We start from the raw sequence: 13,199 nt of genomic DNA, 5'->3' as shown, positions 1-13,199 counted from the left end.
CAAGGAGGGTGTAGCCACCCTCAAGGACAGTAGCCATTGGCTACTGCCCTGTAACCCTAACACACCTCTAAATGCAGTATTTAGGGACAACCCTGAACCCAGGATTTCAGATTCCTGATGACCTACAAAGGACATCTGCTGACCTGAAAACCCCACAGAGAAGAAGCAAGACAACTGCTTTGGCCCCAGCCCTACCAGCCTGTCTCCTGATTCAAAGAACATGCACCAGCGACGCATCCTGCGGGCCCAGTGACCTCTGCCGACTCAGAGGACTGCCCTGCAACTACAAAGGACCAGGAAACTCCCTTGGACAACAGCCCTGTCTAAACCAGCAAGAAGAAACCACCCCACTCCAAAAGCGTGAGTCCCCACCACTCTGCACCCGACGCCCCTGGCCCGTGTCCAGAGAAACCAAAAACTGAGAGGATCCACTGGTGACTCAGACGATGTGTCCACCCTGGGCTAACCTCGCTGCACCCCTACGACTATGCCTGCAGAGGGAATCCTGAGGACCCCCCTGACTGAGACTGCCCAGTAAGAAGCAACCCAACGCCTGGAAGAAGCACTGCACCCGCAGCCCCCAGCCCCGTGAAGAACCAACCACCAGTGCAGCAGTGACCAGCAGGCGGCCCTCACCCTTTCCCAGTCGGTGGCTGGCCCGGGAAGCCCCCCTGTGCCCTGCCTGCAACATCTGAGTTACCTCTGGGTCCCTCCATTGATTTCTAATACAAACCTGATGCCTTGTTTGCCCACTGCACCCGGCCGCCCCTGTGCTGCTGAGGGTGTAGTTTGTGTGCCTATTTGGGATCCCTCCTCCCCCAGTGCTCTACAAAACCCCCCCAGTCCGCTGCTAGTTGACTGAAACCGGAACACTCCCTGTCTCTATAGGCGCCTATGTTCTTTGGCCCCCTCTTGACTCCTGCACATGACCGGCCCGGCGTTGCTGGTGCTGGGTGTTTGGGGTTGACTTGAACCTCCTACAGTGGGCTGCCTATGCCCCGGACACTGAACTTATAAGTGCTTTACTTACCGTGTTAACCTAGCTGTACTTAGCTCCTTAGGAACTGTTGAATTTTGCAATGTTTCCACTTTTAAAACAGCTTATTTCCATTTTATGCCAAACTGTGTGCATTCCTGTTTTGATTGAAAGACCTATGCAAAGTACCTTACATTTAATGTACTTACCTGCAATTTCAATCTTGTGGTTCTAAAATAAATTAAGAAATGAATATTTTTCTATATAAAAACCTATTGGCCTGGAGTTAAGTCATTGAGTGTGTGTTCTCATTTATTGCCTATGTGTACATTAAGTGCTTAACATTACCCTCTAATTAGCCTAACTGCTCGACCATACTACCACAAATAGAGCATTAGTATTACCTGTTATTGCCTCTGTCAAGCCTTTTGGGGAACCCCTGGACTCTGCACAGTATCTCTCACTTTGAGATAGTATAGACCGAGCCAGCTCCCTACAGCATGGAGTGCCTTCATATAGGGGAGGCTACCAGCAATTCAGATATCTGACATCTCCTTCCTCCTGTCAGCAATTTCGTCAACATTACACCCAAAGTCAGCTGCCACAAGTGGTGTATAGCGGGGCTGCCTCCAGGGGACGGTCAGCTCGTCCAACTAAAGACTCTGCTCGCAGAGCATGATGTCTCCAAGACTCCGGCTACCCTCAACCATCCCCCCCCCCCAATTCTAGGCAGGCAGATTTGTTTTTCCCACAATGGCAAACCATAACATCGGACAAGTGGGTCTTACAGCTGCTAAAGTGTGAACGCACACTAGAGTTTGTCCAAATTCCTCCTCCCAGTCCTCCTTGCAGAACTTCCCTGAAGTATCCAGAACAACTCGAGAGATCAACAAAATGCTCCTCAACGGCGCAATAGAAAGGGTGCCTCCATCACAGAAAGGAAAAGGTTTTTACCCCATATTCTTCCTCATTCGAAAAAAGTGGAAGGACTGGAGACCGATCCTTGATCTCAGAGAATTAAACACCTAATTGAGAAAACATTCTTTCCGCATGATCATCCTGCATGACATCCTTCTGTGGTTGAACCATGTAGACTTTGTCTACCCTAGACCTAAAGGATGCATATTTCCACATCCCAATTCACCCAGACCACAGACAGTACCTGAGATTCATGGTAGCTGGAAGCCATTTTCAATTTCTGAGGCCTTCAATTTGGCCTAAAGTCAGCTCCCAGAATATTCACGAAGTGCCTAGCTCCTATAACAGCCTTTCTCAGGAGGAGAAAACATCAAGTACTCCCATACTTAGACGACTGGCTGATAAAAGCAGACACCTATTCAGCAGCACGCAGGTCAACAAGAAAGTGCATTGCCTTGCTCAGCAGCTTAGGCCTGACTATCAACTAGGACAAATCCAAACCTCAACCATCACGCATGGTCACTTTTCTAGGGGCAAAACTGGACACTCAATCCACCATGGCCTCCCCGACTGTGGAAAGACAACAAACTGCTATTTCTAGCAAAATCAATACAAAGAAAAGAATACATTTCAGTACGCCTGTAGAAGTTCTTATTCGGGATGATGTCCTCATGCATACCTCTAGTTCCTCTCTGCGGACTCAAAATGCACCCCCTGCAAGAGAAGATCAATCTGCAATGGCGCCAGGTTTCAGGAAGCTTTGAAGATCAGATAAGAATTATTCCAGCAATCACCAAGGCTCTGGTGTGGTGGTCTCAAACAACTTTCTATAGGTCTATCTTTTCTTCATCGCCCAGCACCGTGGACAGTCACCACAGATGCCTCTCTGGAGGGTTGGGGAGCGGTTTTACAAGACCTACAGATAAGTGACAAGTGGCCACTGGAGTTGCAAAAAGTGCACATCAGTCTGCTAGAGCTCATAGTGTTCCGTCCAGCTTTACAGGCTTTCCTCCCAAAGATTGCCAGTTCAGAAGTGGTAATAAGAACAGACAGCACCATTACAGTACATTACCTCAACAAACAGGGAGGCACAAGATCTCCTCTTCCTCGCTCCAGGGAAGCTCAGGAGATTTGGAACTGGGCTGTATAGCATGGCATCCTCCTCACAGCAGCTTACCTTCCAGGCATTCAGTACAGGATAGCAGACTCGCTCAGCAGGCAAAAATCAATGTCACAAATAGGAACTGGACCAGTCCACGGTCAACCACATTTTTTCTCAGTGGGGAACACCCAACCACGACCTTCGCCAGCCGGTCTAACGCAACATGCCGATACTTTGCAAGCTAGCATCACCAGAAGGAATCATGGGGGAATGCGTTTTCCATAGCATGCTCAGGAATCTTTGCATATGCTTTTCCGCCAATTTCCTTTGTCCCGAGAGTCCTAACAAAGATGGAGAGAACCATGCACGCTAATATTATTAGCCCTGTACTGGCCTCATCAACATTGGTTCACGGAGCTTCTTCTCCTGTCAGTGAAGCCTCGCATCTAACTAATATCTCCGCATCTGCTAACAACGAACAAAAAACAAATCTTACATCCGAATCCTCAGTCAATGCAGTTATCAGCATGGCTCCTGAGCACCGTGAGTTTGCAAATCTAAACATTCTGCAGGAGCCGAAAGCCAGAGCAATTAGCACCAACAAGACTTACTCATGTAGGTGGAAAAGGTTTTGTTTGTGGTGTCATCAGCAACAAATTGATCCTCCTCCTTCACCAAAACAGATATTACCTTATTTGCTACATTTAGAGCTTTCAGGGCTTGCACATTCCTCCATAAAGGTTCACCTGGCGGCAATTGCGTATTATAGACGCTCAGACTCTTTACCTTCGGTATGGTCTTCTAGGTTGATTAAACGATTTTTGAAATGGCTTTTCAGTGTGTTTCTACCATTCAGACCTCCTCCTCCCTCCTGGAATTTAAATATTGTTCTTGTGGAACTTATGATGCAGCCATTTGAGCCAATCCATAGAGCTTCTACAAAATTCCTTTAGAGGAAAGTCGCCCTCCTTATTGCCCTGACATCGACCAGGCGAGTCAGTGAGATACAACCACTTTCCATACAGGATCCGTTTTTACAGACAAAAAAGGATAGCACAATCTTGCACACTAACGCGCGTTTCATTACAAAGGTCCCATCAGATTTTCATTTGAATGAGCCCTTAGTTTTCAGGACATTCTTTTCTAATCCTACAACTCCAGCGGAGAAAGCATTACACTCTTTAGACATTAAAAGATGTATTTAATTCTATTTAGACATGACTAAACCATTTCGCAAAAGCAACTAACTATTTGTGGCTTTCAGCACACCCAGACGGGGTAAAACGGTCTCTAAACAGAGCATTGCTAAATGGATGTCTTCAGCAATTACGTTTTGCCAGCAGGCAAGCCACTGCAAACATCTGTCCATGCACACTCAACGCAGGCAGTTTCCTTTTCCACAGTTCTGTTTGCTGGTGTACAGCTTCAAGACATTTGTAAAGCAGCAACTTGGAAGAGCTACCATACGTTTACTAGACATTACTGCTTGGAAGCATTATCTCAAGGAGTGGTAGCGGTGGGACAAGCAGTCCTCAGGAATCTTTTCCAGTGAAGGTGAGCTACATCTTTCATCCCACCATCCTGATTTCAGGTATGCACATTGCCCATAACAAAGACGTTTGAAATGCATGCTAAATTCTCATTAGTGTTGCCTATAAAGGTTAGAATTTTTTTTCTATGTATATGTGTATTTTGACATGCTATTAATGTATGTCTCGAACAAGATAGATGTGTAATACAATGTGCATCAATACTGCTTACTACTCTGATTCAAGAATGTGAATCTATGAAAGTTCCAATACTGGAGTAAGAAAATTAGTTACTTACCTGTAACTTTAGTTCTCCAGTATTTGGAATCTTTCATAGGTTCACATGCGACCCTCCCACCTCCCCGGAGAAGCTTACCTTCACCTCTTTTTTCTCTTTTATATCATATACACACTTGTTCTTAGAAAATCTGAGGTGCTAGAGCTTCTCTCAAGAAGGTTCTAAAGGGTGGGCTTGCCTGATTGGGGGACCCTGAAGTTTGGTCCTTTTTCTTAAAATGACTGAGTGTTAAACTGAGAGGCCTAGGGGCTTTTAGGTTTAAACCTATGTTAAAACTACTTGGTTAAATATACCAGGGGCTCTCATCTTGATGATGGGTAATGATTCAAGTATGTGAATCTATGAAAGATTCCAATGCTGGAGAACTAAAGTTACAGGTAAGTAACTCATTTTCTTGTTGACTGTCATTGTTTGTTTATTTTTGTGCCTACCTCTCCCAAATTTCTCCTCCTCATGATTTCAGTTGATGAGTAAAGCTTACTTTAGAAAAAATTTAAGAAAGCTTTGCAGGATACATATTGTCTGTTTATTCTTTGTACAATAAAGGAAATAAAGTAAAATAGTTACTATACAAATTCTAATTTTCATTTGTTTTTATTATTTTTTTTAGAATCAAGGTAGCCCAGCTGCAATAGTGCCAACTAATGCAGGGTTCTGGGTAGCACGAAGGGGTCCAAGTCCGATTCCTTCAAGCAAACAGACTCTCACTTCCTCTGAAGAAGAAGCAGATGAACCTAGTGACAGTGGTGAGGATGAATTTTGTTTTTACTTTTTCATAGTTTGTAAGGAAATGCCTCCTTGGCATGGTTACCCCCTGACTTTTTACCTTTGATGCTATGTTTTGAATTGAAAGTGTGCTGGGACCCTGCTAACCAGGCCCCAGCACCAGTGTTCTTTCACCTAAAATGTACCATTGTTTCCACAATTGGCACAACCCTGGCATCCAGGTAAGTTCCTTGTAACTGGTACCCCTAGTACCAAGGGCCCTGATGCCAGGGAAGGTCTCTAAGGGCTGCAGCATATCTTATGCCACCCTAGGGACCCCTCACTCAGCACAGACACACTGCTTGCCAGCTTGTGTGTGCTGGTGGGGAGAAAAAGACTAAGTCGACATGGCACTCCCCTCAGGGTGCCATGCCAACCTCGCACTGCCTATGGCATAGGTAAGTCACCCCTCTAGCAGGCCTTACAGCCCTAAGGCAGGGTGCACTATGCCACAGGTGAGGGCATAGGTGCATGAGCACTATGCCCCTACAGTGTCTAAGCAAAACCTTAGACATTGTAAGTACAGGGTAGCCATAAGAGAATATGGCCTGGGAGTCTGTCAAAAACGAACTCCACAGCTCCATAATGGCTAGACTGAATACTGGGAAGTTTGGTATCAAACTTCTCAGAATAATAAACCCACACTGATGCCAGTGTTGGATTTATAAAAAAATGCACACAGAGGGCATCTTAGAGATGTCCCCTGTATTTTACCCAATTGTTCAGTGCAGGACTGACTGGTCTGTGCCAGCCTGCTGCTGAGAGACCAGTTTCTGACCCCATGCGGTGAGAGCCTTTGTGCTCTCTGAGGACAGAAACAAAGCCTGCTCTGGGTGGAGGTGCTTCACACCTCCCCCCTGCAGGAACTGTAACACCTAGCAGGGAGCTTCAGAGGCTCAAGCTTCGTGTTACAATGCCCCAGGGCACTCCAGCTAGTGGAGATGCCCGCCCCCTGGACACAGCCCCCACTTTTGGCGGCAAGTCCAGGAGAGATAATGAGAAAAACAAGGAGGAGTCACTGGCCAGTCAGGACAGCCCCTAAGGTGTCCTGAGCTGAGGTGACTCGGACTTTTAGAAATCCTCCATCTTGCAGATGGAGGATTCCCCCAATAGGGATAGGAATGTTACGCCCTCCCCTTGGGAGGAGGCACAAAGAGGGTGTACCCACCCTCAGGGCTAGTAGCCATTGGCTACTAACCCCCCAGACCTAAACACACCCTTAAATTTAGTATTTAAGGGCTTCCCTGAACCTAAGAATTTGGATTCCTGCAACTTACAGAAGAAGAGGACTGCTGAGCTGAAAACCCCTGCAGAAGAAGAAAGAAGACACCAACTGCTTTGGCCCCAGTCCTACCGGCCTGTCTCCTGCCTTCCAAAGAAACCTGCTCCAGCGACGCTTTCCGTGGGACCAGCGACCTCTGAATCCTCAGAGGACTGCCCTGCTTCCAAGAGACCAAGAAACTCCCGAGAACAGCGGCCCTGTTCAACAAAGACTGAAACTTTGTATCCAGAGGAGCAGATTTAAAGACCCCTGCAATGCCCGCAAGAAGCGTGAGACTTGCAACACTGCACCCGGCGACCCTTACTCGACTGGTGGAGAACCAACACCTCAGGGAGGACCCTCCGGCGACTCCGAGACTGTGAGTAACCAAAGTTGTCCCCCCTGAGCCCTCACAGCGACGCCTGCAGAGGGAATCCCGAGGCTCCCCCTGACCGCGACTGCCTGACTCTAAAATCCCGACGGCTGGAAAAGACCCTGCACCCGCAACCCCCAGCACCTGAAGTATCGGAACTTCAGTGCAGGAGTGACCCCCAGGAGGCCCTCTCCCTTGCCCAGGTGGTGGCTACCCCGAGGAGCCCCCCCCCCCCCCTTGCCTGCCTGCACCGCTGAAGAGACCCCTTGGTCTCCCATTGAATTCTATTGAGAACCCAACGCTTGTTTGCACACTGCACCCGCTGCTGAGGGTGTACTTTCTGTGTGGACTTGTGTCCCCCCCGGGGCCCTACAAAACCCCCTGGTCTGCCCTCCGAAGACGCGGGTACTTACCTGCTGGCAGACCGGAACCGGGGCACCCCCTTCTCTCCATTGAAGCCTATGCGTTTTGGGCACCACTTTGAACTCTGCACCGGCCCTGAGCTGCTGGTGTGGTGACTTTGGGGTTGCTCTGAACCCCCAACGGTAGGCTACCTTGGACCCAAACCTGAGACTTGTAAGTGATTTACTTACCTGACAAAACTAACAAAAACTTACCTCCCCCAGGAGCTGCGAAAATTGCACTAAGTGTCCACTTTTAAAACAGCTTATTGTGTTTCATGTAAAAAGTATACATGCTAATGTAATGATTCAAAGTTCCTAAAGTACTTACCTGCAATACCTTTCAAATGAGATATTACATGTAGAATTTGAACCTGTGGTTCTTAAAATAAACTAAGAAAATATATTTTTCTATAACAAAACCTATTGGCTGGATTTGTCTCCGAGTGTGTGTTCCTCATTTATTGCCTGTGTGTATGTACAACAAATGCTTAACACTACTCCTTTGATAAGCCTACTGCTCGACCACACTACCACAAAATAGAGCATTAGTATTATCTCTTTTTGCCACTATCTTACCTCTAAGGGGAACCCTTGGACTCTGTGCATACTATTCCTTACTTTGAAATAGTGCATACAGAGCCAACTTCCTACACTTACTCACTCACACACACTCACACACACTCACACACACTCACACACACTCACACACACTCACACACTCACACTCTCTCTCACTCTCACTCTCACTCTCACTCTCACTCTCACTCTCACTCTCACTCTCTCTCTCACTCTCTCACTCTCTCACTCTCTCTCTCACTCTCTCTCACTCTCTCACTCTCTCACTCTCTCTCTCTCTCTCTCTCTCTCTCTCTCTCTCACTCTCTCACTCTCTCACTCTCACTCTCACTCTCACTCTCACTCTCACTCTCACTCTCACTCTCACTCTCACTCTCACTCTCTCTCTCTCTCTCTCTCTCTCTCTCACTCTCTCTCTCACTCTCACTCTCTCTCTCTCTCTCTCTCTCTCTCTCTCACTCTCACACTTTTTGCCTGATATTGATGCCAACTTTGATTACAAGTGTGCTGGGACCATGCTTACCAGGCCCTAGCACCAGTGTTCGTTTAAAAAATCTTTACCTTTGTTTTCACAATTGGCACACCCATGGCACACAGTTAGGTCCCTTGTAAAAGGTACTATTGGTACCAGGGGCTGCTGCATGTATAATACCATCCTGGGGGACCCCTCACCAAGTACATGCACACTGCCTTTGTAGCTTGTGTGTGCTGGTGGGGAGAAAAAGGCAAAATCAACATGGCACACCTCTCAGGGTGCCATGCCCACAAACCACTGCCTCTAGCACCCCTTACAGCCCTGAGGCAGGGTGCCCTATACCACAGATGAGGGCATAGCTGCATGAGCAATGTGCCTCTACAGTGTCGTAAGTCCATTCATTGAAACTATAAGAACAGTCTAGCCATATTGAGTCTATGGTCTGGGAGTTTGTCATTACGAACTCCACAGCTCCATAATGGCTTCACTGAATACTGGAATGTTTGCTATCAATCTTTTCAGTACAATAAGCCCACACTGATGCCAGTGTGGGATTTATTGAAAAATGCACCCAAAGGGCACCTTAGAGATACCCCCCTGTATGTTAGCCAAACTGCTAGTGCAGGACTTTGCAGCTTGTGTGCTGGTGGGGAGAAAAAGACTAAGTCGACAGGGCACTCCCCTCAGAGTGTCATGCCCACAACCGACTGCCTGTGACATAGGTAAGTCACCCCTCTAGCAGACCTTACAGCCCTAAGGCAGGGTGCACTATACCACAGGTGAGGGCATGGCTGCATGAGCACTAAAACCCTACAGTGTCCAGGTCAATTCTTAGACTTTGTAAGTGCAGGGTAGCCATTATCAAAGACTTAACTCCAGACCAGTAGGTTTTTATATAGAAAAATATTATTTTCTTCATTTATTTTAGAACCACAAGATTCAAATTGCAGGTAACTACATTAAATGTAAGGTACTTTGCATAGGTATAGTTAGAACTTTGAACCAAAACAGTAATGTACACAGTTTTTTATAAAATGGCAATAAGCTATTTTAAAAGTGGACACTGCAAATTCCAACAGCTCCTGGGGGAGGTAAGTACAGTTTAGTTAATACGGTAAGTAAAGCACTGACAAGTTCATTCTCTAGGGCATAGGTAGACCAACGTTGGGGGTTCAAGTCAACCCCAAACACCCAGCACCAGCAACTCTGGGCCGGTCAGGTGCAGAGGTCGAATAGGAGCCAAAATAACATGGGCACCAGTGGAGATGGGGGTGCTCCGGTTCCGGTCTGCTGGCAGGTAAGTATCTGCGTCCACAGTGGTGGGTGGCAAACAGGGGGTCGAGTAGAGCACTGGGGGGGGGGGGGCCCTAAGTAAGCACACAAAACACACACTCAACTGCACAGGGGCGGCCGGGTGCAGTGGGCAAACAGGGCATCTGCTTTGCAATATGATTCAATGGAGGGACCCGGAGGTCACTCAGACGTTGCAGGCAGGAAACAGGGGGGGGGGGGGGGGGGGGGGGGGGGAGCTTCTCGGGCCAGCCACCGACCGGTCAAGGGTGAGGGCCGCCTGCTGGCCACTGCTGCACTGGTGGTCGGTTTCTCACGGGCTTGGGGGCTGTGGGTGCAGTGCTTCTCCAGGCATCAGATATCTTTGTCCCAGGCAGTAACAGTCATAGGGTTCCTTGGGATTCCTTCTGCAGGTGTGGGGGTGCAGAGAGGTCAGGCCAGGGTGGACATGTCGTCTGAGTCGACTGTGGGTCCTCCCTGGGTCATTGGTTTCTCTGGACACGGGCCAGGCGTGTCTGGTGCAGAGTGGTGGGGACTCACGCTTCTGGAGTGAGGGGAGTGTCCCTTTAAAGATGGTTTCTTCTTTCTTTGGTTGGATAGGTCTGCTGTCCATGGGAGTTCTTGATCCTCTGTAGTTGCAGGGCAGTGCTCTGAGTCGGCAGAGGTTGCTGGGTCTGCAGGATGCATCGCTGGTGCAGGTTCTCTGAAGTTTGAGACAGGCCGGTAGGGCTGGGGCCAAAGCAGTTGTAGTTTTCCTTCTTCTCTGTGTGTTTTTTTCAGCTAGGCAGTCCTTCTTTGTAGGTCGTCAAGAATCTGAAATCCTGGGTTAAGGGTCACCCCTAACTACTGAATTTAGGAGTGTGTTAGGGTCACAGGGCAGTAGCCAATGGCTACTTTCCTTGAGGGTGGCTAGACCCGAATTTGTGCTCCCTCCTTTTCAGGAGGGAGCACATCATCCCTATTGGGCTAAATCATCCAAAACAAAATGGAGGATTTTCCAAGGAGGGGGTCTCTTCAGCCCTGGTCACATTAGGGGTGGAACTGGCTAAGGGTGCGGCGACTCCTTGTTTTTCTCATTATCTCCCCGGACTTGCCGCCAAAAGTGGGAGCTGTGTCCAGGGGGCAGGCGTCTCCACTGGCTGGAGTGCCCTGGGGCACTGTAACACTAGGCTTGAGTCTTTGAGGCTCGCCGCCAGGTGTTACAGTTCCTGCAGGGGGAGGTGTGAAGCACATCCACCCTGGACAGGCTTTGTTTCTGACCACAGAGTGCACAAATGCACTAACCCCATGTGGTCAGAATCTCGTCGGGAAGTGGCAGCCTGACACAGACTGGTCAGTCACACACTAACAGTAGAGCTGGCATACAGGGGGCATCTCTAAGATGCCCTCTGTGTGAATATTTCAGTAAATCCCACACTGGCATCAGTGTGGGTTTATTGTGCTGAGAAGTTTGATACCAAAGTTCAGTATTTAGTGTAGCCATTATGGTGCTGTGGAGTACATAATGACAAACTCCCAGACCATGAACTCAGAATGGCTACCCTGCACTTAAAATGTCTAAGAATTTGCTTAGACACTGTAAGGGCTTAGTGCTCATGCAGCTATGCCCTCACCTGTGGTATAGTGCACCCTGCCTTGGGCAGTGGGTTGTGGTCCTGCCACTCTGAGGGAAGAGCCATGTTGACTTAGTATTTTTCACCCCACCAGCACACACGAGGTGTGAGACAGTGAGCTTGTGCTGAATGAGGGGTCCCCAGGGTGGCATACTACATGCTTCAGCCCTTAGAGACCTTCCCTGGCCACAGGGCCCTTGGTACCTGGGGTACCATTTTCAAGGGTCTTATCTGTGTGCCAGGGCTGCGCCAATTGTGGAGACAAAGGTACAGTTTTAGGGAAAGAACACTGGTGCTGGGGCCTGGTTACCAAGGTCCCAGCACACTTTCAATCAAAGCTGGCATAAACAAAAGGCAAAGAGGTAGGGGCTAACCATGCCAACAGTGGCATTTTCCTACAGTGTGTTTTCACTTATTGCTTGTGTGTGTACAACAAATGCTTAACACTACCCTCTGATAAGCCTAACTGCTCGACCACACTACCACAAATAGAGCATTAGCATTATCTATTATTGCCTCTGTCAAGCCTCTTGCGGAACCCCTGGACTCTGTGCACACTATATCTCATTTTGATATAGTATATACAGAGCCAGCTTCCTACATCCTACAATACCTCTGCCGGCTGGCCCCAGATATTGTCCTCTTACTGGAGCCCCACCTCCATGGGAATTACTACAAATCCTTATGTAGATTCGGGTACACTTTAGTGCCTCATGCGGGATACTCGTCCGATGCAAGGTGAGCAGGGATATGCATCAACAAAGCCTTGCACTATATGCTCAAACACACGAGGGCAGCCCACCTTGCCTGCAATCTGTGCTCCCTCCGCACGCACCCCCCAAACCCCCCCCCCCCCCCCCCCCCCATCTTTATGGAATGATGCTCCAGGATCTGCCACCCAAGATCCTGGTCATAAGGGGGACGACGTGAGCGACCCTGAGATAGACTGAGCGGGCGTCTGCTCCAAGGAAAGGCAGTCCAACTGATGTCCTTTATACATGCCATGGAACTTGCAGATATATGGCGTGTACAGCACCCGAATACTCTGCACAAATTACACCTCCCCCTTTCCCCCGGAAGATTCTCCCGCATTTACCATGTCGACTCACACTAAGTTCATGCTGGCCAGTTCAGCGAGGCAGGGGGTATCTCTGATCATTGACCGGTGAGGGTAACTCTGAGGCGACCGACACAAGGCCAAGTACTTCCACCTGGACTAGACAAATGGTATCTGAAAGACTCCGACATTAGAAAGAATCTTGGGGAAGGACAGTTCTTGAACTGAGTATTGTGGGAGGCTTTTAAAACACTGCTCTGCTGGCAGGCCTAAGCTGTGATTGGGGGAAAGATCCGGGGAAATGTTACAAATGGAGGCCCTGGAGAGGGAAGTAAGAGTCCTAGAGGCCCACCTTTGATGGAAAAACTCAGTGGAGCTGCACCGCAGTTTACAAGCCAAACAAGTGGAACTTAGCGACCTTGCCAGTGATGTCACCCGTAAGTATGTCCTGGCCACACAGAGGAGACTGTATGATATAGGTGACAAAGCAAGCAAGTTGTTAGCGTGGTTAGACAGGAAGGACCAAGACCAGAGCGGGGTATGGGAGATAGTGGGTGAAACA

The 13,199-nt window shown here is 48.5% G+C and overlaps 1 protein-coding gene across 1 annotated transcript in view; it reads left to right on the top strand.

Annotated features, from left to right (window-relative positions):
* LOC138259421 (UDP-N-acetylglucosamine transferase subunit ALG13-like) overlaps positions 1-13,199 on the top strand; it is a 790,124-nt gene that overhangs the window by 500,074 nt on the left and 276,851 nt on the right. Inside the window, exon 16 of the mRNA XM_069207173.1 lies at positions 5,434-5,569. Within this exon, the coding sequence (XP_069063274.1) occupies positions 5,434-5,569 (136 nt within the window). The remainder of the gene's footprint in view (positions 1-5,433; positions 5,570-13,199) is intronic.

This window comes from Pleurodeles waltl, chromosome 2_1 (genome assembly GCF_031143425.1).
Source record: "Pleurodeles waltl isolate 20211129_DDA chromosome 2_1, aPleWal1.hap1.20221129, whole genome shotgun sequence".
Lineage (NCBI taxonomy): Eukaryota > Metazoa > Chordata > Amphibia > Caudata > Salamandridae > Pleurodeles > Pleurodeles waltl.
The sequence above is the reverse complement of the archived record's forward strand: the minus strand, read 5'-3'. Positions and strand labels throughout refer to the sequence as shown.